Below are 27,830 nucleotides of genomic sequence, written 5' to 3'. Positions count from 1 at the left end.
TGTTACTCCTCGTGTCATGTGCCGCGAGAGCTTTGGCGGCCCTGAGGACCACGTGACCGCCGGACTCTATGGTTCAGAACGCATAGGAAGCCGCGCGCCGGGCCGGCAGTTCTCGCGACAGCCGCGCATGGAGGGCGGGGGGGAGGGGCCGGGCGCGGCGCTGCCGCCGGCGGGCGGGGCCGCGGCGGGAGGGGCAGGAGGAGGAGGAGGAGGAGGTGTCATGGCGGCGGCGGGCGCGGGCTCCTCGGCGCGGGGCGGCGGCGGCTCCTCCACCGCGTCACGCTGGTTCTTCAGCCGGGAGCAGCTGGAGAACACGCCCTCCCGGCGCTGCGGCGTGGAGGCCGACAAGGAGCTCTCGTACCGGCAGCAGGCGGCCAACCTCATTCAAGATATGGGCCAGCGCCTCAACGTGTATCCGAGCGGGGGGTGGTGGGCCGGGTGAGGGGGGTGAGGGGCCGCGGCGCGGTACCGGCTGCGACGGGCCGGCGGGAGCGCTTCCCCGCCGTGTGGGGAGCCTCCCGGGACCCTGCCCGCCGCCTCGGCAGCCCCGGCCGGCGCTCGGGGGGCCGGAGCCGCAGCCCTGAGGCACAGAATGGGGGGAGGAGCCTGGCGGGCCCCCGCGCCGCCGCCTTTGTCGTGTGAGGGACGCGCGGGCTCGGGCGGGCGCGGAGCCGCCGCGGAGCCGCCGCGGGGCGCAGACCCGGCCCTGCAGCCGGAGCCGTCCCGGCTCGGTCCCCTTGAGCCGGGCGTCACCTCCTTAGCCGTTCTGGGATTTCTTTTTTAAGAGATCAGAGTAAAACTAAAACCTCAATCCCCTACTGAAAGAGTTGAACAAAACAAGAGCACTTAAGACGGGATTTCCGTTCACGTCCTCTATCGAGGAGTTCTCATTCAAGGGGTGAAATGTGGCCGGTCGGGTGTGGGGAATCTCCACATTGTCTGTGAAGCAGATGGGAAAGATCCGTGTTAGCGCTGGTTAAGTATGTGTTTGTATCAGTTAAGTTCTGACGTGTCACGTCCTTAATTAATTTACAGCTCTGAAGACAGTGTGTTGAAAGCCATGAGTGATGTGGAAAGCATGTTGCTTTCTGTTCTTGTAAACAATTTTCTTTATATGTTGTGTTTCCTTAATTTAATCTTTCAGATCTCAGCTTACGATAAATACTGCAATTGTTTACATGCACAGGTTTTATATGCATCATTCCTTCACAAAATTTAATCGAAATGTAAGTATGGTTTTATATGTGGTAATAATATGCCCACGATTTTGGCAGTCTGACTGACAAGTGTTATATTCCTTGGCTGGATTGTAAAGTTTGGTGCGTTTGTTGGAATTCTAGCTTCTTATCGGTTGTTTAGATGCAATAATGATATTTCTTTTCAACTTCGAATTATTTTAATTAGTGGCAATTAGAGTTTGTCTTCTGCCATCAAAATGAAGAAATAGGCACCATCAGCAAACACATTTCAAATGTGTGAAGATGTTTCAAACCTGGCTGGTGCTGATGTGCTGCAGTTTGAAAGGCTGATGTGTAGGAACACGCATTTTTCTTAATTAAATCAGTGGCAGCACCAGCATCGTATGTTTGACAATTGTAATATGGTTATGTGTGTATCCATATGGATTATGTATCTGTTCTTAAAAACCAGTGTGCGTTCATTTAACTAGTCTAGTCTTAAGCAGCTTCATAAGTTATGTTAGACAAGAAAAATCTTTTGTGAGAAAATGCTGACTCTCTTGTTTCAACTAATGAACGGAGCGTGCTGAGTCTGATTACAGAATATGCTGTGAAGAACTGAATTCTTCTGTAAAATACTCTCTGTAACTGAGTCATTTTTCTAACAAGTATGGAACTGGAGATCCCAACCTGAAAACTTCAAGCCTTTTTTTAATGTCTGGTATTGTTTGCAGTAGTTAGAAAACCGGTAATATTTTGGGTTTTTTTGTGTTTAAAAAAATACTTTGCATCAATATTTTATACCAACCTTGCAAGAGCAGCTAATAATGGTGGTGGTGTATCACTAGTTGGCAAGGATGAATTTTTTCTGATCTTTGCTTTTCATTATAAAATACACAGATTGAGATGGTGACAGATGTTATGGTCTAGACAAGAGTGGACCTTGGTCTACCAAGGGGTAGAATCTTGCAGACCTTGCCCTGTCTGAAATTTGGGCAGGTACACAGTGGATTACAGTGTTATCCAGTGCCTTTTTCTGGCATGAATTTGTTTGTCATTGTTGGCTGAGCAAATGGATGTCTTAATTGGTGTTTATTTTGCAAGAAATACATGTTAGTTTGTAGGTGCATTCAGAAGCGTATTTAATTATTTTTGTGCAAAATCCGAGGTAGATTCAAACTTGCAGCAAACTTATTACCAGGTCTTTATGTAATAAAAGCTTAAGTGTTTATGTACAACCTGAGGTAAGTGTGCATAAGCCCGAAACACTTTAACAGGAAGAAATACATAGTGTGGGGTTTGTTCATGTAGTGATCGAGAGCTTTGTGTTGAGTGGATATACTTTAAGTCAAATGTACTTCCCAAAAACAGTTTTCTAGTTTTAAAGCATGAATAGCACTTGTGAAAATCGAGTTCCTGCAACCTTTGTGGTGGAATATGCCCTTTGAAAGCGTTTGTGTGATATATCGGGTGAAGGCAGTGAAACTGTTGTTCCGTCTGTCTCCCTATGTGCACCTGGAGCTGCTGAGGGGTCCAGAGTTCCCTGTGGCTCTGGGTGGTTTGTGGAGTTGATAAACCAGGCAGAGCTGCTTGGAATGGAGAGGTCACTCCGTGCAGAGCTGCTGTAGCCAGGCCTTGTGTTGTGTACATCACTTGCTAGATTACTGTTTGTACCATCATCTGGTAATCTAAGGATAGATTTAAGTAGCAAGAAGATTTAGCTGCTGTGTTCAGGTTGTCACTGGGCACTGGAAAATGCTGGTCACTTGGAATTGGTAGCGAAAGAGTAATTGGATGTATAGCGCCCTTGTTACAAAAACTGCATCTTAGGTTATATTTATAAATCTTAACATTCACAAGCAGTCTATGTAAGGGCTGAATGCCATGGAAACTGCAACTGCTATGGGTGGATGAGTGCATTGTTAAATTAATTCTCCGGTAATAGTATTGAAGTAAAAGTTAAAGGCAAGTGCACTGCAAGTTAACAGTCAGTAATATTGATTGGTGCTGAATTGCCTTCTGTAGTTCCTGATGAGTGTAAGGCCAGACAGCAGCTTTGTGTGTGTACTGATGGGCAAACACGTTTTCTTGTGTATTTTCCTGTTGGATAAAGGGGGTGGTCTCAAAGTGAATGAGTCACTTATAAGTACTCCCAAACCATCTGGCAGGTTCTCTGTAGAGAAAGCAAAAAGCCAATGACTGTAATAAATACTTAATATCAAATATCCAGAGTCCTTGGCGAGCTAAAAAATTGAACAATATTCATCAACTGCAAGAAGAAATTAACCCTTAGAAATGAAATAGTAAGGTACTGGCAGTCTTGAAGCTAAAATCAAACTAAAGTTATTTATAGTATCTGGTAGTGATGTTTATCTGTGGCAAGAAGGAATCTGAAGGCTGGGGTTAGAAAATTAAATGGCCATTAGTTAGAATGCCTTGTGATCTCCAGCTGAAAAAAATGTAGCCTTTGTTTTCTTGCTAAGTAGATTAATGCTTTTAGTCAAGTAACAAAAACTTGCGTATTTATTGTTATATATAATTGCTGGGTTATACAAATATACATTTATGTCTTCCATACAAGTCACATGCACTGAATTGTTAATAAACAGGTCTTCTAGTGGAAGCTCATTTACTGAATGGCTATTGTCTTAACTCTGGGTTATTGTTTGTTTCATTTTTTTCTTCAATATAAATTATCTCTAAACAATTTTACAGACTTTCAAGATTTTGAGAATCAGCTGTGAATAGAGAACAGAATTCACAACAGTGTCTTCAATGTGTAGAGCCTGGGCTGCCACAGGGGTGGCACACACTGGTTAGTGTAGTCCTAGCTCATTTTGAATGTGTTACTTACTGCTTTAATGACCCGATATCCCTATTTTTGCCAAGTTACTGGGGGTTAGCAAGTCACTTTTGAATTGCTGTGGATCGGCTACATTTAGTTGCAACAAATAATCTGTTTAGGTTTTGATGTTACTACCAAAGCAGATAAAGACATTGCAAGGTTGCTGCCTCCCAGTAATAGGGTGGAAACTTGCTTTACCAATTCTCCTAAGCAGAATTGTATGCCCTGGCTTCTAATTTTCCCTAGCCATGCAAATGACGTTTTAGGAACTACTATGAATCTCCTCAGCAATAGCACAAATTATTATTTCCACGTTACTCTTGGCCAGGGCATAGTAACTTTGGTTTGCTGAGTATAAACTTAGTCAATGCTGATACCGGGGTAGGACGGGAGCTTGCTGGCTTTTTAAAGGAAATACTTGCCAGACTTTAATACTTTAAAATATCTTGAAAATTAAAACTCTTCTGGAAATACTGTTTCTGTAGTACTTGGTGTGTTTGATATTGTTATACAGCAAATACCTCTTTTAGAGGCGTATTCTTCAGTGCACTGTGATTTGAAGAACAGAGAAGGGGGGAAAAATCCTTGGTATGCTGGCGATGAGAGGTAAGGCATCCAAATGGTAGCTATATTTGAAAATATAATCCTTAGAAATGCCATGTGGAATACCAAACAGCGAGTTGAAAATATACTTCATGATGTGAAGGAGTTTTTGTGTGACATGCAGTGGAACTTAGTAAAGTGCCTGAAGAAGGCTGTGGAAGGAATTATTTCTTTGAAGTACAAGGTAGGTGAGTTGTGTGGAGGGGTTTTTGTTTGTTTCCCATCCGTCTGTATTCCCTTCCTGTCTCTTGTGCCCTGTCCAAATTGCAGTATTAAACAGCTGGCTCTGCAGTTGTGCAATGTTCTTAAAACTTTCATAATATGCACCAAGCTTTAGCAAGGCTGTTTTGGACACTTCAGTTCTAGTTTTAATATAGCAATTTAGCATATTTTCTAGTTTTATGCAATGTGAGCTCCTGGTTATAATAATAATAAAATAAAATTAAAAAAAAAAAAAAAAATTAAAAAACCGAAACAACCCAACTTGCAGTTCTCTGTGTTTGCACTTGGAAAACCTCTATGATAGACCAAGAACAATTAATGTCTTAAACTGATTTGTATCAAGTCTGAAGACATATTAATATTGTCATGAAAAGGGGGAGGGAGTTCTCAGAGAAACTACGTGTATGTTGGAGATGGATTCTGAAATTATCCCAAATGCCTTCATTGTAGCAATGCTGTTTTTGCAATATGTCTTGTAAGTGAATAAGAACTTGTACCACATTTACCAATAAAACTTTCTATATAATGCTCTTCAACTGTCATAATAAGGTTCTTATTGTTTGGGGTTTTTCTGTTTAAGTGGGGGCTTGGTTTCTGAGATTCTCAGCTGGTTCAAAAATGGGATTTAATTTCATAAATCATGTGTGTTCTTCTGAAGATATTTCTCAAAGTCTTGAAGAATATTTTGGGTGCATGGTAGATAACTTTGTTTGTTTTATGCCAAATGAAGGTGTCTATATGTAGGAAGCTTACAGCTTTGTGAAGTCTGTGTCTTTAATTTTGCTATTTGTTCTACTTTGCTTTTTCTGCCATTTTTCAGAATTGGAAATGAATGAAAGCAGTTGAGTAATTTTGCCAGTTCTATGCTTAGCAGGGTGTGTCGTCTTCACTGAAGACTGTATGCATGCCAAGTCTGAAATTTTTATTAGAATGTCTGTTTTCAGGCATACGAAGGGAAATAAAAATACTGACCTACTTGAAACTGGTAGTGTGGACCAAGACAAAGACTTGAAATTCTTTGGCCCAGAAGCCAATGCTTCTTTTTTAAGGAAATAGATAACAGGCATGTACATAGATTTCTGATGGACCAGAGTTACGTGCCAGTTTATCAGTTGGACTGATAAATGCAGATTTGGAGGTTGATCTAAGGTCTTGGAGAACAGGAATTGTGTGGAGACTTCTTGGCCAGAACTGATCGGTTTCAGTAAATTAGAAAATATCCTGAAGTCAGCCTGACTAAGGCAGTGCTTTTTTGGAATGAAGTAAGCCTTCAGTGCAGTCAGACATAGAATATAATAGTGAGAGAGAATTTTCTGATGATTTACATATGTGGCTATTGGTGACTTGGTTCAAGGGATGTTTCTGTGAAAGGTAAATATTTTCAGTCATGGTAATTGTTGGAAGTTGATTTTTTAGAAAGGTAAATTGTGCAAATTTCATTTGTGTGTAACTATACCCACAAACTGTGTAGGAAGAGACCTTGTGTCAGGACATATTTGAATTAAACTTGTGCACAAAGCTAGAACTGTAGGACCTGAATGCAGGTACTTGAGGATGAGTGTGTGGTGCTTACTGGGAATGGTGAGGCTGGAGAGGGGGAGAAAAGAGGGAGCAGAAGTTGATTGCTCGCAGTGCATTTGCTTTTGTTCTTCACCCCAATGGTAAGCTGGCACTGGCACTGCTACAGGTTGCTGACTGGATATCTGTTTGGTTTGTTTTAATTAAAAACAAAACAAAAAAACCCCAGGGAAATTGTATCATTCTGGGAAGATGGAAAGGATCTTCTCCTGACTTTCTGTTGAAGCCTCTTCCCATCTCCCATTCTATTTCTGATTCCATATACTTCATGATGCAACTTTCCTTCCTCACTGACTTGACTATGTTGAGTCTTAGTTTTTGGTCCATTATGGTCTACCTCATTGCATCCTTTTTCCTAAGCGGGGTGCCGGGGGGAAATGAAGCAGTTCTAGTCTCTCTGGCATCCTCATTAATATCTCCTTGTTTCTGTCAAATGTCTTGCTGTCAAACTTGTTTCTTCATAACTCTGTTGATTCTTCAACATTCCAAATTTTCTTTCTTCTCTGTTCGTGTTTCTCTGGCTTCCTGTCCCTGTCTGCTAATCTGTCTTTCCCCAGAAGCTCAGGATTATCTCTGAAAACTTAATCCGTTCTCTTAGGCTGGCCCTGGTGCAGAAGGTGCTAGGCTCACACACCTTCCTTAGTTAAGCCTGCCCTAAATCCCTGAAGCGTGCTGGAGAGAGGTTACCACAGCGCTTTTGTGGATGAAACAACCGTAGACAAGAGTGGTTTGCCTGGGTTCATGCATTCTTGGCCTGGAGCACAGTTTGTCTGCTCTGTAAAATACCTTTATATGGCATGCCCGTGCTGGGTTATACGTGTCTGTGCTACTCTACATCTTCTGGCACTTCAAAGCTGTTGAGTCTATAGCTTTCTGAACTCCAGAAAGTCTTTCCTTCACATTTAGAATTTTAAAGTTTATCTCCCAGCTTAAATGAGACATATTTCAAGTAGTATGTCCCTAGCAAAGGGAGTTTCTTCCAGAATTTCAAATCAGTACTTCAAGAAATGTGGGTAGGAACTTCCCAAAGATCCTCAGAAGTCTTAAATGACTGTGTTATTATGGCCTTGTCGAGCAACATCTGACTTCAGGTTTTTATTTCATTCATTTGTAGGACTTAAGTTACAAGCTTCTTAAGAAGAAAGTAGTTCTTTTGTCTCAGTTGTGGAAGAATTTGCTCCTTGTGACTTGTTTTGGGTAGTTTCAGTTTTTTTAGAATACTAGATTTCTTCATGGCATGTTTCTATGCATTAAAGGGTATCACCTTCCCAGGGTGTCAGTTTTCCTCAAGTCTGCCAACTTAGAGGTTTTTAAGGAGGTAAAAAGGACTCCCTCAGTACATTTGAAGGCTCCTGAAATGTAATGAGTAATTACTTAAATATTTGATTCTAATTAGTTTGTTGCAGTTTTTTGTATATTGTGAATTTCTGTACCAAATATTTCATTTTGGCATAACAAAGGGCTGCTTGCTGACCAAAAAAAAAGGGGAAGTCTCACTTAAGCAGGGGGGTGTATGGCTGCTATTCAGTTCATTCAATCTAACTGGGCATTGAATGAGAAAAGCAGTACCTGCACTGCTTGCACCGTGCTTTGATTAAATACTCATCAAGCAGCTGTTTCAGTTTCTGAAGAAATGCTTTGTACTTCATTTTGACCCATTTAATCTGCTCATGTCTACGTGAAGATTTCTACTGTTACATCAATTCTTGTTTAACATGGGCAATTTTTGCACACAAAAAGGACGCAGATTCTTCCAAGCCGTTTGTGGTTAGCCATGTTCTGTATATAGATCCATCAGTCATTCTAGCGGACAACAAGGCACCAGGGCTCCACTTCATAGCGAACTCCTAGGAGATACTGAACTGTGAAAGGGTGCTTCGCTGCCAGCTTATGACACTTAGAGTTCTATAAAAATTTTCGTCTTCGAATGTAATTTGTAGTCTTTACTAACATTTTATGTAACTGGTGTTTTGTGATTCCTTGTGCTTTGTTCTTCAAATACTGCCCGGTATATAGTAAAGTTTCTAAGGGTAAGCTTTAACTTAGACAATGGATGTTGATATAACAAAGTGTTTTTATTAAAGTTCTCCGCAAAGTTTGTTGCTTTTTAGGAGAATCAAATGCTAGCTGAACTTGTGATCAGCTGTTTTGGCTTGCTGAAATACTGGTGTAATGGCTGACTACTGTGCAAGAAATTGGATGAACTTTCTCACATATTTAACTTGAAACGGCCTGTTCTGGTGTGACTAAATCTTCTGGATGAAATCTTCTCTTTTTATGTTGAACTAGAATCAGTTTGACCTCAGACATTTTATTCACAAATGTAATTTAGTGTTTATGCTACTCCTTCCCTGCACTGCTGTGCGGATTACATCAGTTATAAAATAAAACATGACTAGCTGTTTTTGTTGCTTTGCATGATTTCAGACTTATTTGGAAAAAAAAAATCCAACTTCTTAAACCCTTTCTAATTACCAGTTTAGACTCTCCATAAAAGTTCAAGTCCTACTTGTGAATAGTTAAAATATATGTATATGTTTTTCTTCTTCAGATAATATCTCCTACAGCATTGTTTTTGGCTGCAAAAGTGGAAGAACAGCCACGGAAACTTGAACATGTTATTAAAGTAGCACATGCCTGTCTTCATCCTCAAGAGCCACAACTGGATACAAAGAGTGATGTAGGTGGAAGTCATGGTTTTAAAGATAATCAGATAATCTGTTATGTTGTCTTGACTGGATTATTGCTGCCTGCAAACTGGAAAACAAAACCCTTGTTTTTACACCATTTAAGTCTTTCGTATTACTTAAGATAACTTATTAAAGACTCAAATGTTTGTGTTATGAAACTTGAAGAGATTGCTCCATCCTCAACTTGCATTATTTTTAAGATGTGTAGTAGAAGAGCAGATGTTAAACAGGAGGTTTCATGCACAGTTCTGTAAGCCGCAGTTTGCACAGGGAGGAGTCCAGGACACGGTGTTTGTCTTTCCCAGCCAGAGGCTCACTGTGCGCTGTCATCTGCATTCCATTTTAAAGGATGTGGTATGGTTCTCAGCTGTTGCCTCTGCTATACATTACTCTTCCTTTCATTTGCCAAATTTGTCCAGCTTGCACCTACTTTATAGTCCACTCATCCTGAGGTGAGCCTTCCCAGCACCAAACATGCAAGGAAGCTCCAGACTTGTTCTGCTTGAAGATCAGGCTGGACCTGAGCTGATGTATAGAACTATTTAAGCATCTTTGCTTTGCTCCCTGTTCTTGGAATGACACATGAAGGTAATATATATATATGTATGCGTTTGAGCCCACAAGCTTAAGCTAGCTTAACACAGGCCAGCTGAGTATCTCCAGCTGTATTTTAAAGTACTTGCAGAAGGCATAGCCTGCCTAGAGGTATTTGAGTTGATTTGCACTGGCAAACCTTCATAATTGTTATGGCATTCCCTTCCCTTCTCCCAAAAATGCTTTGTTGCAACAGCTTATGTGAGATCCAGACTAAGCAAATCTTACTGTGAAAGATGGTTAGGCTGATATAACCGAATTTAAGTAACACTTACATTGGTAGAGGAAAGTATTGCCACAGCGAAGTCTTCTGAGTTGTCAGTGCTAACTGGTTTAAGCAGTGATCTTGTGTTGCTAGTACCAGTATTCAATAGGAAGTGTATGATTAAAGTTTTGAGACAATAGGTAGCTGCGGCCTGACCTGTTTGCTTATTTGTTTCAGGCATATCTTCAGCAAGCCCAAGAGCTGGTTATACTTGAAACAATAATGCTTCAAACTTTAGGTACGTCTTTCTAATTATCTCCTTGCAACCAGTCTTACTGTGAATAAGTAATGGGACCTAAGTAACTGGATTTTTGATACGTTGTTAGTACACTAGAATTTTACTATTTTTGTTCTGACCTGTGAGTTTCATATTGGCAGTTGCTGTTGTGTTCACTTTGGAGAGGAAAAAAATCCGTATCTATACTTCTGAAATAGATGCTTCTGACAGTTTGATGGGGTAGAAATGTGTACCCTTCCAAATAGGTTTTACTCCAAAGTAGTAACTACATTGATATTTCTTCACATAAGGGAACATGTCGTACTAGGTTAGCCGTTGAAGAGCTTTATACCAGGTGCTCTTCCTCATTTTGCCTTTCAACAGAAGAACTTTATGTAATTGAGCGTGGTTACTACCTCTGAACATCACAAGTCATAGTGTAACCATCTAATGGATTCAGGTGAACCCAAAATTTGAAATTGAATGTTCTGGTAAGAAATTCTTCTGGTGTTAAAGTACCATAAATAGAGGCAATTACAGCTAGCAGGTCAGAGAGTGCTGCTGACTTACTCAGGTATTCTTAAATACCACTTTGAGTATATTGTGTTTGGGTTTTTTTAAAAAAAAAAAGCTAATAGTAGTGACCTAATTCTTAAAATAGCATCATAAACAAAGAAAGGTTTCTTAAATCACCGATCTACAAATTGACTTAATTTGTAATTTCATAGATGTAACATGTTTAAGTCCTGGAAGTCAATTAATAAAGTGCGCATGCACACACATGCATTTCAGGGTGTCTGTAATGTAGCTTTTACTGACTTCTTAATGTGCTATAAACTGTTCAGATATGTTCCACTTGAAAAATACAGTAGCTTCACAAGCATATATTTTTTTAGTACTTAAGGTTACTGAAGGGAATGTTTTACTAATTGATCTTGAAACTGCTATGCCATCTACCATTCAAATGTATGTAAAAGTGTGGAAAAAAATGCAGCTAAATTGTGTCACTTGATCTCCAGCGCAAAGGTTTAACAAGCATTTTAGGTCTGTGGGGAAAGGGAGGGAGTTTGGTTTTTTATTTAACAGATGAAAATGTAAAGTTCTAAAACATTTTCTTAACTCTTCAGGTTTTGAGATTACCATTGAACATCCACACACAGATGTTGTGAAATGTACGCAATTAGTGAGAGGTCAGTGACTTTTAACGGCTCCTGTAAGTCCCTTTTTACCTTTCTAGTAAAATTTGAAGGTGATGTTATTTGTCTAATATGATCTTCACCAACTGTCTTATCCAAAGACTTTGTTTAAGACTAACTACTAACAGCTTGATCTTAGCTTGTAGAGTCTGATAAAGAGTCCATTTCTCTGTCTTTCATAACTTTTTTGCTTGCTTATTAGCTTTGATTTTAATAATGTCTGTTTCATGTTTTCTTAAATGACAGAAGCAGTGAGTAGTTGAAAACTGCATAGCCAGCTGCTAATATTTAGTATCACTCTGCATTGATTGTTGTCACTCTGAAGTACTTTTACCAAAGGAAATTTAGTCTGCAAATCGGTTGCTGGCTGATGCGAGTTTCTGCCTAGCAAATCTTTTTAGGTGATGAACTGAGGGATAAAGAGAGTGCACGGCAGGTTTGATACCATGTGTAAATACTTCCAAGATGTGACTAATTCTTTTTCTGGGGTAGGGCATAATTACTTGTTTTGGATGGTACCACAAAACCCCAAACCTCTGTTAAGCAATCATATCCTCTAACTTGCATGCAGCTCATTCATGGGACTCGGGCTAGAAACCTGGTTTGTTCTTTAATATTTTTTTTTGTTGAATTTTGGCACACCTTCTTTAATTTTTACATTGATTTCCTTTGGAGCATTAAAAAAAATAATAAAATAATCCCATAAGTTGCAGGATGAAAAAAACACAGGAAACAGTTGTAAAAGCACTTAAAATAATCGTTTTCACTTTGTGTTCCTTCATTAGAAAGTGTTTGGAAATGTTTAGACCACGGTGGTTAGTCTTTAGTCTTCAGTTGTTGCACTGAAAAATGCAAGTGCTTCGAAATTTTGTTTTGTTTTTCTCTATAAAATGTAGGATGGTTAGGTGCAACTTAATCATGTTACCTAGATCTGGTTTTTAGTAACTCTAGAATTAATGTAGTTCTTTGAAGGAACAGTGTATCTCCTGTCTCATTTTGAAGTAGATTACTGGTGTAGTGTGTTCAGAGTTTGTTTCTGCGTAGGACTGGTTCTCTGTGTAACTTAGCTGTGTACAAAGTAGCTTTATTACTATTGCTATAAGATAGTGATTCTTTGCTTTCTGTCCTGATTTGATTGTGATTCAGTGCATATATCCAATAGCACCTGTAGTCTCAACAGTCTGCATCAGCAGCTCTGGAGGGTTTTACTTTGGATTTTCTATGCTGTGAGTCATTATAAATGTGAGCACATATTTTGGTGTTTGTGTGAGCTCCCGCACTTCTGCTCAGTATTTGGGGCTGTGGGGAGGGGTGGCAGGTGATGTTGTAGCTGTATCAGGAGGTACGTGCTACTTTTTAAACCTGACATTTTAAAGCTAGTATTTAATGTCATCACAGTTTAACAAAATACATAGAATCCAAAATTATACCACATCTTGAAATGTGAAGATTCCAGTGAGGACTGGAAATCCATGTGCCATATGCATACAAAGAGAATGTCATAGATCTGATGCTTGAAAATCTACTCACTGGAGTAGGTGTGCTCCTTAGTATGTGTGTATGCAAATGAAATTCTTGTCAGCATATGTCCCTCCGAGGGGTGGTGTAGGCTGTGAACACAAGATTTGAGTACCTCATCAAATCAAACCCAAACAAAAACAGCAAAAAAATTAATCCATAAATTAAAAACATTGAGCATGAAATGCGTAGTCATGCGTGCAAGTCAACCAAGTAGAGAATAAGTGTTGTGGAACTTTAGTCTAATGTACTGGGTGAATAAAGAGTTGAACTTTTGAGCACAATTATACATCTTCGAAGGTGTGGTGGTATGATTTTAGTTCTCTATCTCTTAACACTTATTGGATAGTGCATTGTTTGAATGTGAATAGGTACAATATTTAGATATCAAGCCCTTAAGCTGTCAAGATGTATCTGAGGCTGTTGTCAGTGTTAAGCCTTTAGTGCCACAGAGATTGACTGAGAAGTTAAAAGAAATGCAAGGTTGCTTCACCCACTTCTGGTAACGCGTCTTCTTGGACAAAAAGAACTATGTCACAAGACAAACGGACACCTTTTTGTTAAAGGTGATTAAGTTATCCCATACTGTTATGATTTAAACCTTCAAAGGTATGCTTGGGGTAAGAAAGAAGAGAGGACTACAATGTGGCTGACTATTTAAGTATCAAAAGAAAGGCAACAAAGTTGGCTGAGGTCTGCAAATGAACTTCAGGCTTTGGCTTAACGCGTGCACTGAACTGCCATACGGTGAGAAGACGCCCTGGTCCCTCAAACTTTTGCTGGCAAAACTGAAGTGGCTGATTCTCAGTATCACTTTTTGTTGTCTTACATTCAGGGTAATGTGCTTTATGCTGTCACTAGTTCCTGTATTAATCTGTAAGCTACCACCTTTAAAAGCAAAATGAAAAAAAAATCTGGTTCTGTTGATGATGCTCAAAAGATTCAGCAAAGTCCTTTGTCAGAAGACTGAGTAGTAACATACCAGAATCAATTGCTGGAAGATGAACTTGTGGGAGCTGGTGCGAATAAATGTAATTGCTTCAACATACAGCTAAAGAAAAAGTTGAATTCTTCACCTCTAAGATTGAAAGCCTTTCTGGAGGTAGTATTAGACAACACGGGTCATTGTAGGTAAGGGGTGACTGGATAGATACATAATGATTCATGATGTTCAGTCATAAGGTATCTAATTATTCCTTCTGGTTTTCAGAGATTCATGGTTCCATGAAATTGTTCCATCTTTACAGTTTGATCAGTGTAGTAGACAAGGAGAATGGTGTGGGCTCAGTCTTCTTTTCTGCACCGTTCTTCCTCAGTGTCAAGAGACTGAGAAGAGGAGACAGGATCATCAGTCCTTAGGATCCCACAGGTCCTCTCAGGAATCTGGAGGCAGTGGATCTGTGAAGGCCTGTCAGCAAGCTGCAGTGCCCATTCCAAGGATGCTCCAGTACTGAAGAGAGAAGACAAAGAAAAGCGAAACACAAAACACAAAAACTGCTCTGGTGTCAAACTGCCTTACTGGCTTGAGTGCTAGTTGAACGATCTGCAATGAGACTTGCCCTAAGGCTGAGAGCATGACATGGTGTGGTCCTCTTAGCCTGATTTTTGCACCAGAGCTTGTTCCCAGCCTGTTTCTGGTGGGACTTGAAGGGGAGGAATCTATATCCTCATCTCCATCTTGGGAAGTCTTCATTTTTTTTCTGTGTTGGTACACAACCTTCTTTTGGCACTGAAGATTGGATCCCAAGGATTTCTAGGATTGTTCTCACTACTCTGCAGGTTATCAGGTATCTTGAACACCCATGATCCTTACTAGGCTTTTGTGGAAGTTGCACTGTCAAAGTCTTCAAACATTCCATACTGTCTGTGTACACAGCTGCCATTGGTTAAATTGGGCTGATAAAGACCAAAGTGACAGAAGAGGAGATGAATCTGAATAGATCTGCTTTTCAGAGGGTATTCTGATGAGCAAAATCTAAATTTTGGTATACTTAATGTTGTGGAAATATCTTGAACACCAGCTGCAGCTGGTGTGTTTAACAGGCAGCCTTCAAATTCTGAACTGTCACCTCAGGCTTTTACAGGCCTGTTCCCAAGGTTTAAATACTTTCAAGACAGTAAAGCCACCAGGACTGCTCAGACCTGAATGCTTCCACCATGGCCTCCTCCAGCCCTTTCCAAATCCAGCAGGCATCCACCAGCACACCTCCATTCAAAGCCTGGGGCATTTTTCCTTTTGCCCAGAAGGAATTCAGTAAGCTTGCTTTCTTCTGATACTGACAGGCTTATCTGCAGTCCCCTCTTTCTGGGGAAGGCTTATATGTGTTCTCAGGGTCCTTGGCATGGCCAGCTACCGCCCTCCTAAGGGTGACTTGCTAATCACATTTTCATGATTATCTCAAGATCCAAGATAACCTGGTGTTGAAGAAGAGATTCAGATACCTTGGAATTGCACCAGGTGAACTGCGTGGCTGTGCCCTGTAAAAAAAGGCAGAAGGGAAAAAGGCATTTTGGTTTCCACTTAGGACGTTCTTGGAGACAACAGCCTTTTGGAAGGTGTATTGGACAGCAAATCCTGTTTCAAAATCTAATTACTACTTTAGTAATCCCGTCTCATGCTTGCTTCTGCAGCAGTGAGGTGGGGTGGTTGTTTTAAATCACATCTGAATGATAAAATATAGAACGAATTATTAATGTCTGGCATTGTAGTCATCACTCCTGCAACCTGTGAGTTGGAACAGAGAAGCTCTGCTGGCTTGTTTTAGCCTCTGCTTCAAGATTATTTTAATGTGGAGATGCACTTTCCACTACTATAAAGGAAATAATACGCTAAATTATAGGAACCAAAATTCCTCAGCTTTAGTTTGAGTGGTGGATTCTACTAAACCAAAGCTGTCCTCAGTGTAAGAGCTTAGGACAGTTGTTTTCAGTTGTGCCTTGTGTTACTGTAGGCTTTAGTTGTGAGCTGAAATTTCTTGTTGGTTTTGGTGATGGTGATTATTTAGCTGTAAATAAGTTGAAACAGTATTATGCTTCTTGTAGTGTAGGTAAGGTATTTAGCACATTAATTTTTGATTGAGGCTAAAATGTGTGTTTCAAGATGTGATTCTTTTCTTCCAGGTATGTGTGTTGATTTACTCAACTTTCAAGCTGATGTTAAATAGAAGTTTTCTGGCATCTGCTTTTCTTCCTTGTTCAAAAGTGACTTTTCAGTAGAGCTGCTTTTTGGTCCAGTCCCTTAATTCAAACATGTAACTTTACAGAATATAGATGACATTGAAGATCCTTTAAACATTACTTTGATGAAAAACGAAGAGCAAGACATAAATTTCAGTCTTATTCAACCATTCTGTATTTTTGTTTGTTTTGTTATGATATTCTAATTTCACTTTCATTTTTTGGTAATACTGCCTTACTTTTTTTTGATGGGAGGGAGAAGAAAAGGTTGAACTTCCATGGTTGTCTGGCATGCAATTACCACTGTAGTTTGCAAACTAAATATTGTAGTATAACAGTGTCACATTGTCAGTTCACCTTTTGATTATTATGAATTGGTAGAATTTGTGTGTGTAGGAACGGATCCTGTTACCTTGCTACTTCCACATTCTTCTCAGGTTATGACACTGCCCGGCTGCATAGCTTAAAGACAAATCTGATTTAAACTCCTTGTCAGTCATTAGAAGTTGAGTTAAATCACATTTTTAATATGCTTTTTAAAAATTAAATTTTAAAACCCATTGCAGTCTTTCTCAAACTTTATGGAAAGATGATTATTATTAAAAGTTTAACAGTATTCCCTTTGACATAAAATTCAACAATACACTTTCTGCAGGTAGCACTGATTTCAAGTGATAGTGTCAAAGTAAGAATTCAATGAAGGCTGCATTCAATCTTCAGTTAAAACCACTGTGCCCAGCTATTCCGTTATATGCGCGTTACAGTAAGTTCCCTTACTCGAGTGAGGAGCGTTGGGGTTTCGCTGGCAGGGGTCACTGCTAGATGGCTGTAGCAGCCTAAGTCCTTAGCTTGTCATTTCTGGCACGTTGCAGTCTTGTGTGGGTTTTTTCCTGACTGCAACTAAAATGAAGTTGTTTATTTCCTCTGGAAGTTTTACCATAGGCTTAACAAACGTGGACCAAACTGTTACGAGTATGATGCTCTTGATTAAAGGGAGCAGAAAACTTGTTTTTTTGGTTTTTTACCATCTAGCTTGGGAGCTTGCTGTGTTGTAGCGCTTTGGGACAGAGATGTGGCTGGTTTTGGGGAGGTGCGGGGGGACGGGAGGGTGTTTTCCAGCTGGCCTGCTGTGCCCCTCACCAAGAGCAGAACTTGCACTGTGCGATGAATTGGCTTTTACTGCCTCGGTGCAGTCCAAGGCTGTGCTAGGGATTGTCTGTATGTGAGGAAGGGGAAGCAGGTACTTGCCTAAACTCCTAGCGGAGAGCGTTTTTGCGGGGCGGATAAGCAAAGGCCAGCTGGCCTGTGGGGTGAGCCGCGGGAGGGGCGGTGAATGGAATGACTGGTCCGTCTCCAGTCACTGAATATAACGGGCCCTCTGTTTCTTGGAGAAGATAATTTTAAAGGCTCGTTAGCTAAATTTGCATCTGTTCTGTGGAAACACCAAGTGGTGCTTTTGGAAGGTAAAATTGCTTTAATTTTGTTCTGAACCTGACAAGTTAGAACAGATTACTCAATCTCTCCATTTTTCTTTTTCTTACAGCAAGCAAGGATTTGGCACAGACATCCTATTTCATGGCTACCAACAGGTTGTTATCCTGAACCTCTTTGTTGCACTGTTGTAGCACACTATAGCTTCCTTTACTGCAGGGCCCCCGACATGTGTCTTACCCTTGTTGCACCAGGCGACTGGGCCATCTCCAGTGGTGGTACCTTCCTGGGTGCAGTGCGGTGTATTGGACAAGGGTCTGATGGCACAAAGGGGTTAAATGCACGATGAGAAGTGTAGTGGTGCTTTCTGATGGCATTTTTCTCGATTGTGAGTGCATAAGTCTAAAATTGGTAGCCTGAATAGCAGCTAAAGATTACAAAGAGCTAAACTTAACCTAGAAATTCGAGCATCTTGGTAAGTACAAAACTATTTTTAGTTTACACTTGTAGTTAATGGCAGTTTTCTCTTAACTTTAATTATATTGATCCAATCTTAACTTATAAAATTGTAGTGGGCCTAAGATCTTTTCAACTAGCTGATTTTTTTCTTTTCAGATAGACTAATAGTGCTCCAATGTTCTTTCTTTTACAAACAGCTCTTTAATCTTAATGTATAGTTTTAAAACTTAAGTACTTACATAAATTTCAAGTTCTAGTATTCCAAATGGGGATTGTGTATATGTAGCCTGTTGTAGAAAGATGGAATTTGAGAGCAGACTTCAGTCTTGATTTCTCAATGACTTCAATTTACTTCTTGCCAAAAAACTGAGCTTTATTTAGAGGATTATGTTACATGTAGGTAGTTTTAAAGGCAGTTATCTGCTGCTTATTAGAACTCTTCCAGATGAATATTTCTTGGTGGTTCCTTGATGGGTTCTGTATTTGAAACAGCTGTTAAGAAAAGCTGTGATAAAGCAGTGAAACTGAACCATTATTTTGTGCTACTGCCAGCTGGAAGCTGAAGGCAAGTTCACAAATATCACAAATCTGGGCCACAAGTAATTCACTTGGCCTCTGTGGAACTGTTGGGGCCCTTCTTCTAATTGTCTCATTCAGAGGCTGCATCATCAGCTGTATGTTTGTACTGTAGAATTTTAGTTGACCATATTGTACTTCTTTCTTTTTAGTACTTAAGTACATTAGAATAACTGGTAAATTTATTTACTGTTCATCACACTTTTTACAGCAGAAGCAAATTAAAATTTTCTACCAGATAAATGTCGTGCCCTTTGTTTTCTCAAGGCATTAAGATATCTTACAAACTTTAATCAGAAATATGTTCCATGAACTAATGTTTAACTGCTGTTGCTTGACAAGTTATCTTATTCTGTATGTTAATGGTTGATTTGTTTGGGTTTTCTGTTTTACATGTTTGATTTCCTTTGGTTCCCCATTATGAAATCTGTGCAACAGCCTTCACCTTACTACATTCTGTCTTCAGTACAAGCCCACAGTGATAGCATGTGTGTGCATTCACTTGGCCTGCAAGTGGTCCAACTGGGAGATTCCAGTATCAACTGATGGAAAACACTGGTGGGAATACGTAGATCCTTCAGTTACTCTAGAATTACTAGATGGTAAGCAATATTGCCTTTCCACATCTTGAAATTCAAGGGTTTATTGATGTAAAAACAGGAGCATAGGATAGCAAGAGCATAGCTTTAAGCCTAAACTAAGTCTCACTGACTTCACATACTGGATCCTTGGGTGAGATAAAGCTTGTAGGAGAGGGGAGAACTTTGGAAGGCAAACTTAGGCTTGAGGCCCTTTTTATTCCATCCTGTGGGCTGGAGCATCCACTAACCTCTTGCAGGTGCAGGTCAGAATCTTGTTTTTAAGCACTTTCCAGAACCAGGAAAGAGATGGAGATCAACCGGTGCAAATCTGTGCAGTCCTGATCATTTTGTGTGCATCATTGCTCCAAGTTTATGGCTTCACTGTCACTAAAATAGATGTCCTTAAGGCTATACATAAAATTCCCATATTTATGAAGGTAGTTCTACATTAACAGTTTGGTACAGCTTATGATACCTTAAACTCCTGTAAAACATATTTTTCTCGTTAAATGGCTCTTTTCCAGCAGAAAGAATGTGCCTAGAAGATCGTATACCTAGAAGAAGTTCACTATTTTTTGAAATAATACTTATTACAGTGGAGTCTGAATTTAAGGTCCACATATGCTAGTGCAGGGGAGGCGGTAGCTTCTAGGGCTCTCAGATCCATGTACTGGACTTTGCTGTTAGATGGAGAGTGAAACACTTGTTCCTGAGTAGTGGTGGAGGCCTCCAGTTTCGTTGTGGCCCAGCACAGCTCCCAGTGGTCTGCTTTTCTCTTCTGCTGAGCTTTTACTTCTTAATGGCAATATTAATTTTTTTTTGAAAGTGAAAACTTGGGTCGATGTCACGTGAAGCACAGACCACCATGAGCTTGAAATTGCAAGTTCAAATGTCTCTGTCTTGGTAGGCTTCTTTAAGTCATATCTGTAGCTTCAAATACCACCCTGCCTTCCGCCTCACCTGACAGTTGCTTTAGTGTGTTTGGTAAGCATGCATCATTTGATTTTTAAAATCCCACGAGATGTGTGCTCTGAGCTTACACCACTTCATTTTTCAAGCGTTCGTGGAGCTGGTGTTTGTAATGGACTCGGACAGACCAAAGTGCTGAGGTAGTTTCACACTTGGGAGCAGCTTAGTTTATAATTTGTCTGTTGGAGTTTTGAAGAAGCCAGTTCTTCCAGACCTGCAAGAGATCTACTTTCACATTCAAATTCTGACTGTACCTAATTATTTTTAGCTTGTGAAGGTGTTTTTGTTTGCAGCTGTCAAGCATAGAGATCTGTGTTTCCTTGTGGACATACCAGTCACAAGGAGCTTGGTTTTTTTCTTTTAGCACAACCAGCTACTTTGCCTTGAACACAAACGAATCAAAACCTGTTGTTTAAGAGAGTGCTTCAAAGGGTCTGGCTTTTATTTTGTTCAGAGCTGTTATTGGTTGTTCCTGAAGTTGGGTGGAATGACTGAAACAGTGACTTAATTTATTCTTTAAAGGAAACTTTAATTTGTAGAGGAAATGCCCAAGCTGGATGGCAAGTATATTATTTTAGGAGCTGTTGTTTGTACAGATCTCTCTAGAAATTTTTGGTCTAACACATCCAATTCCTGCAATAGGAAAAATAAAATCTGAAATTCAAACCTGTTTTTAGAATATGTGTAGTGGTTGCAAGTCTGTCATAGTGGAGTACTGTGGCCTTTTTTGTTCAACATTTGTCTAACAGTTTTTAATTAAATATCGATTCAAATTGTGTAGCCTGGAGTAACTACTGCAAAAGCTCTATGCTGTAAGTCTAGAAAGCACATGAAGTTCAACCTGCTCATTACAGAAACAGATGTAAGAAATGGCTTTTGGTTTTGTTTTGTTTTCTTTTTTTTCTATCCAGAGCTAACTCATGAGTTTCTACAGATACTGGAGAAAACACCGAGCAGGCTCAAGAGAATTAGAAATTGGCGGGTAAGAAATTTTCCTATAACAGTGTCTAGCAAAAAGAGATGAACTACTAGGAGAGTTATGAACCCAGGGAAAAGCTTAAGTTGTATCTTATTTATTTGTTACTCCTGCAACTGGGTTGGGAGGGGGTGAAACCTTGAGTCAGCTTTTACCCTCACCACGCTAAATTAGAACGTACTGTACGAGTATTCTAAGCTGTGTATTTTCTCACATCTTTCCTTTCTGCTTAGGCTAATCAAGCTGCTAGGAAACCTAAAGGTGATGGACAGGTATCTGAGAACTCACTTCTTGGTTCATCTTTGGTCCAGAATTCCATTTTGGTGGATACGGTTACTGGTGTAGCTGCAAACACGAGTTTCCCAAAACCATCAACATCATTTCCTGCACCGGTACCTCTGACCTCAGGAAGTATTTCTGTTCCAGACAGTCATGCACCTGAAAATTTGGCAATACTAGCTACAGGAATGCCAAGTACCTCATACAGTTTGGCATCACACCAGGAATGGCCTCAGCATCAAGAACAAACAAGGACAGAACAAATATACTCTCAAAAACAGGAGACGTTACCTGCCAGTCAGTACAACATGACCTTCCAACCGGGGACGTCCGTACAGTTGCACTCTGGAGTACATCACAGACCTGACAAACTCGCTGAGCATTCTGCTGTCAAACAAGAATATTCTCATAAGTCAGGAAACAAACACCATGGACAAGCTGCTGCTCCCGTAATAATTCCTCAAAAAATGTCTTTGGATAAATACAGAGAGAAGCGCAAACTTGAAACCCTTGAACTGGATGTGAGAGAACACTACGTAGCAACCCCAGGCGAACAGCAGCACAAAAAACACACACAGCCCCAGCCAGGTGGCAGTTCCTCTGTTACATCGCCTATTAAAATGAAAATTCCTATTGCAAACGCAGAGAAGCCTGAAAAACACTTGTCGGACAAGAAAGAAAAGGGTGGCTCGCTCAAACTCCGTATACCAATCCCTCCCACGGAAAAGGGTGCCAGTAAGGAGGAGCTGAAAATGAAAATTAAAGTTTCTTCCTCAGAAAGGCACAGCTCATCGGACGAGGGCAGCGGGAAAAGTAAACATTCGAGTCCCCACCTTAGCAAAGAGCAGAAGGAAAAACACAAAGAACACTCTTTAAATCGCCACCACGGCATCGGTCACAAGCACGCCCACGTGCACGGTGGTGGCGGCGGCGGTGGCGGCAGTAAGCATAGTGCTGATGGAGTGACACCAACTGTTCTGAGGAGTCCCGTTGGCCTGAGTAGCGATGGCAATTCCTCTAGTTCCGGCTCTTCGAGAAAGAAGTTGCACAGCAACGATGCTTCTCACAACCACCACTCCAAAATGAGCAAAAGTTCCAAAAGTTCAGGTAGTTCATCTAGTTCTTCCTCTGTTAAGCAGTATGTATCCTCTCACAACTCTGTTTTTAACCTTCCCTTACCCCCTCCTCCCCCTGTCACATACCAGGTGGGCTACGGACATCTCAGCACCCTCGTGAAACTGGACAAGAAACCAGTGGAGAACGGTCCTGATGCCCATCACCAGTACAGTACAAACAGCCAGCATATGGACTACAAAGATACATTCGACATGCTGGATTCGCTGTTAAGTGCCCAAGGAATGAACATGTAGTCAATTCTTAGGTTGTTTTTCTTTACTTTTTTAATTTAAGAATTGTTAGAATGGAAAACTTTCCTAATACAGTAGCAGCAACGCCAGCTGTTGCTGCGCTGGTTTCAGTATATATAAGTGCTGCTTTATCCTTCACTCTGAAAAGAAGAGGTCTAGTAAACACGTCTTTATCTCCACATACGATAGTGTTATAAGTACTGTAATAGCATGGAAGGTGCAAAAATCTCTATTTCTACAACTGCAGCTAAGAGCAGTAGAATGACTGTCCGCTTTTAGGTGTATAGGATGCCTTGAGCATTGATTATTTATAATTTTGAATACTGCAGCCACAACTTTTTGTTGCGTAGTTTTTGGATGAGTGTATTTGTTTTCCTGTGTATTTATACTGTATGTATGATTTGCATGTTTCAAAGATAAAGGGATTAAAAACAGTATACTGACAACTGTTTACAAGAAAGTGGAGAAAAATGTACATACATTTTTGTATGTTTAGATATACCATAAATACTCAGGATTGGAGCTGCTTGTAAGTATAACAAAATACACATAACTTTATTTTATCTTGCCAGAGTCCATCAGTATCCAAACCAAGATGGCACTTTGTCTTCTTTATCTTTAAACTGTAGGCCTTATTGGAAGCCGCTTAAAGGGGACACTTCACTAGAGAAGGTGTTCGGTACCACGTAGGGTCAGCACTGGGCAGTATTAGCAGGGAGGCAGGGAATTGGGTAGGCCTCTGCTCCCTCCTTATGGCCAGACCTTGCAAATGTCCCTTCTTTTCTGAAGGAAAAAAGGGAATTAAAATAAAAGTTTACATAATCTCTTGATGTGAAGTGCATTTAAATGTTTATTGGCTTGATGCAGTAAAATAGACACAGAGCTGTTAATAATGGTTATGTAGATTAATGTGACTTAACTGCAGTTCGTAACTGTCATTGTGGAAAAAGTCATCTTTAAAAAAAAGTCATAAATTATTTTAATAGTTAACCGGGGGTCACTGTTTCCATTACCATTTCAGAATAATACACACGTTCTGAAATCCAAAAAGTGTACTTGTGTGTGATGCCATATTTCTTTTACAGGTGAATGCAGTCTTCACAGTAAATAAGAATTAAACTTGATATCCCAACTTTATATTCTGACAATAAAATAGTTATCATTGATTCTGTGTATTGTACTTGTCATCAGTTACCAAATTGGAAGATACTTGTTCTGTTTTTTCAGCTCTGTGGGGGTTAAAAATGATCAGTCTCCCAGTTAAGCCACTGGCATGTTTTAGCTGCCTGCGGTGTCAGTGCGGTGGCTTGTGCGCTCTTCCCAGGGTGTGTTGCTCTTCAGAAGAAGTGACAGGTGTGAATGTTCGTGTGTTCTCAAAGCCAATACTCCAGATAACCGTGACCTGACTTCCTGGGTTGTCACTCCAGACTCATAAGCTATGAAGTACCTCAACATGAACTCAGTAGGCAGTAGCAACAGTAGGTTTTCAGTGACTTCTTTTAACGTAGAAGTGAACACGATGTGAAGTAACGTTTTGCTAAGCCACCTCATTCCCTTCATGCCCGTGTAATTTTGTATGTCTCGGACGTTACACCTGAAGCTCAGCCCTTCAGTTGCGTTACTCACGTGTGCTTTAAATGACAAAACTGTTCCGTATCTACTCGGTTGGTAGTTGCTGTATTATGTAACTACAGGTATATCAATTACTATGTAATACTCTCTTTCCAGTAATGCACACTTGTACCTACTTGAATAAGTATTATTTGAACTATGGATACTTTTTTTACACTTAAGGAATATTTAAATGGACACACGATCACATTTTCTGCTAAATCTAAGCTTAAATCTTGGCTCATGTACAAAATCTGAAGTTGTCTTATCCCTACCGACTTGGTTATTTTTCTACATTTGGATTGTAACTTCTTGTTACATACTTCTGCATTGTTGAATATTTTCTATCCTTTTATAGTCTGTTTCCTTTCCATCTCAGCGCTACTCTTGGGTCTGATTTTTAACATATGTAATCTCTGTTATATACTGTCCAAAACTATAGCGTGGGCAGACAGATGAAATAGCAGTAAATGGTCTTAATCTTTCTTTGAAGCACTACAGTACTTTCTTTTTGAGTCTGTTGAAATAGCTGTGCCATGAAATGCATCTTATACAGCCACTCTGGATAAGCAATATATTGTACTGTAAATATAGCAATTGCTGTCATAACTTGGATTTAAAGTGTCTGGATGGTAACTAGTGCCTGTCTGATATAAACTGGAAAAGAGCATAGGCCTTCGTCCTAAGGTGCTGTTTCAAAAGAAATGTTTCCTATTTTGATTCCGGGAAATTGTGAAATATCATGGATAAAATGTTGCTATTTTACATTGAGATCCAAACAGTGATATTTTTTGGTTTCTCTGTAAAGGATGTCCATAGACCTCGTCGGTTTTGGTTTTCAATGTGATTGTAAATACATGAAACTCTGTGTCTTGTGTCTGAATCTAAATTCCACGTGGTGATAACAGGGGTGGAGGGGGAGTTTCCCTGATTGAAACCCACTGAGGGTCAAGGAATGGGGCGAATTGCAGCCTGGCTGAGCTGATCACAATTAACGGGATCAGCCTCACACGTGAATGACTGAATAAATGCAATAAACAGCTAATAGACAACACTATTACTCTGTTCATCGCTTTGATTACAGATTTTTTTTTTCATTGTTATAAATTTGAGCACATGCATTATGTAAATTGTAAAATGATGCTGTAGTGGAGACCTTGCTACAACACTATTAAAAATCTTCCCTTTTTGTGAGATAGGAGGTTTGTAGAATAGTGAGATTCTTTCGTACGTCGAATCTTAATCTGTTCCTAATGGTGGGAGTGTTGAAGTAATGTTATCTCACTGTGACCTGGTACTTTGGTATTTGCATAAAATGGCAGTTCTGTATACTCTTTTGGCTAACTGTAAATATAAATGTTTTATATTAGCATAGTTGAATTTTTGAGGTACAGCCATTTGTGTGAGATTAGGAAAAACAACTTTATTTCTAAGAACTTGTACAAAAAACTATTTTCAATAAAATTCCCTACCTCACCTCTATTGTGCAGAAATGATCCCATTTTCCTGTTTAATTTTCCAACTTCATTTGTAAACACAAAGAAGATTCATTTTCAGTTATTGGCAAAACATTGCTGGTTTTGATCAAATCAATTGAATAGTGGAATGCTTGAAAGTCTGAAGTCTGATTTGTTTCTTTCGTTTCCTTTACATTATGGTGATGAGGTGCTTTATACCTGGAAAGTAAATTCTATAAATTTTATGCCATCTTATGCTCCCTCACTCTACCCTGGGCTTGAGAGCCTGTACCCTGTGGTTTTGCTGTACAGTGACTGGCCAGGCTTCATTTCCTTTTATTTATTTTAGCCGGGGGGCAGTGAAGGGGTGGGTGACAAGAGCCTACCAAAGGTCTGTAAGCCCTTAGCGGGAGAGGTTCCCAACCCTCGTTCTGCAATGGAGGGGACTGAGCAAACACTTTGTTTGCTTTCTTTGACTGGGATGTAAATGCACATTCCCATGAGTTCTACAAATGAATGTCTGAAAAGACCTGGAAGTTATGCCAAACTGAACTAGCTAATTAACTCCTCCTTGCTCTGAAATGCTTAACTCCTTCCACCTTTAAAAATAAGAAAAACCAGGAGTGTTCTCTTGCATTGCTACTGGGAATGACTGTTTCTCTGGCTTGGAATTTTTAACCTTGAAAGTTTCAGTACTTGGGTTTAATTCATATATATTCCTGCACTAATAATGACACCATTTTTCTTACCATAGTTCAAAGGCTGTGCTCTTTGATAACACCTGTAAAAGTCAACTTTCTGAAACTGTCTCATGGTGTGGGTCCCTGTAGGAAGCGAAAAGTAGAGGAGAAAAGGCACTGCTGTGCATACTGGAATCCCTTCCTTGGGAAAGCTCTCTCATTCTTTTTTAATTATGTGCAAAACCCAGAGTTTTGACAGAAGGGTTGTAGAAAATGGTACCAGTTCCTGCTGAACTTTGTGGAAAAAAAACACTAATTTTGAATCCAAATAATCTCAGAAGACAGCGGGCCTTCTGGGTTTGATGTCTGCTTGTGTTCTGGGATGGGAACTTTTACATCATATTTCTGTTTGTAGTTTTGAGACCAGTGTATGATAGCTGGGTTGGCATCCCTAAGAACCTGACCTTTTCCTGACAGCTGAGTAGGAGCTTGAGGCTTTACATTGTAAGTATCCCCTACAATGACACAAGGACACCATATTTTCTAGTTCTCAAACGTAAGCTCCAAAGCATGAGGAAACTTGGCATAACAGCAAAGTGGTGACATACCTCCAGCCTGGCAGCCTGCATGCTTTGTAACAGGTTCTTGACTGGGTTTAGAAATGAAGGCTCTTAATACAGGAATGTTTGCCCAGCTCAAATACTGTAACTAATTAAGGAAGTCTGACCCTCTTCCCTGAGTCACTTTTCATTGAGTTTTTTTCAAGGAGGCTTTTAAGGTTTCTCACCTTTCCTCCTTATTACTTTAGATACCTTATTACAGGTGCCTGAATTATCTGGATTTTTATGTGAAAATCTATGATCTCATTAAGTAAGAAACATGCAAAGTTAGACTTGTTTACAGAATGTTCTACTAGACTGGATTCAGCCACCATCCTCCTTGGCTCCGCTGTGCAGAGGCCTGGGGTGCAATCGCATCTCCCCTCTTCTGCAGTGTCATTAAGTGTAAAGACTTTTGTTACAAGTGCTGGCCTTGAACACCCACCTCGTTCTCTAAGGCTGGTTAAACAAAAGCAAAAATGTGCTTTCACATTTTGATTAAAAACTCAGGCTAAAGTATATAAAACCTTTAAGTTGGAGACTAATTTTAGTGTAATTAGCTGGACTAGATATTACATTTAAATTGCAAATAACTAATAACCTTAATATGAGAGGACTCAGACTTCAACAAAAAATGTCAGTTTTGCTTATAAGACACGTGCATAACAATGGGGTTTTGTAAGTCCGACCTTTTTTAATAAACTGTACATCCTAAAGCATTCCCATTCTTTCCCTGCTTATGACCACCATCTCAGCTTCATT

The 27,830-nt window shown here is 40.0% G+C and overlaps 1 protein-coding gene across 8 annotated transcripts; it reads left to right on the top strand.

Moving 5' to 3' along the window:
- The first annotated feature begins 181 nt into the window (after positions 1-181).
- On the top strand, positions 182-25,808 carry CCNT2 (cyclin T2). 8 transcript variants are annotated; one of them, XR_010473974.1, is made up of 10 exons: positions 182-411; positions 1,145-1,226; positions 8,978-9,106; positions 10,153-10,213; positions 11,320-11,382; positions 17,627-17,989; positions 18,988-19,151; positions 21,011-21,081; positions 21,309-22,461; positions 22,560-25,808. XR_010473974.1 is itself a non-coding variant. In XM_065070383.1 (10 exons), exons 1-10 carry the CDS (start codon positions 221-223, stop codon positions 22,622-22,624), a joined length of 2,025 nt encoding a protein of 674 aa, XP_064926455.1. In that variant the 5' UTR covers positions 183-220; the 3' UTR covers positions 22,625-25,808. The 8 variants fall into 8 exon arrangements, 7 of the variants coding, with proteins under 7 accessions (XP_064926455.1, XP_064926454.1, XP_064926459.1 ...); XM_065070383.1 differs by having other exon boundaries at positions 183-411; positions 17,627-17,672; XM_065070382.1 differs by having other exon boundaries at positions 183-411; positions 17,627-17,672; positions 21,309-25,808.
- The last annotated feature ends 2,022 nt before the right edge of the window (positions 25,809-27,830 follow it).

This window comes from Columba livia, chromosome 7 (assembly GCF_036013475.1).
Source record: "Columba livia isolate bColLiv1 breed racing homer chromosome 7, bColLiv1.pat.W.v2, whole genome shotgun sequence".
Taxonomy (NCBI): Eukaryota; Metazoa; Chordata; class Aves; order Columbiformes; family Columbidae; genus Columba; species Columba livia.
The sequence above is the reverse complement of the archived record's forward strand: the minus strand, read 5'-3'. Positions and strand labels throughout refer to the sequence as shown.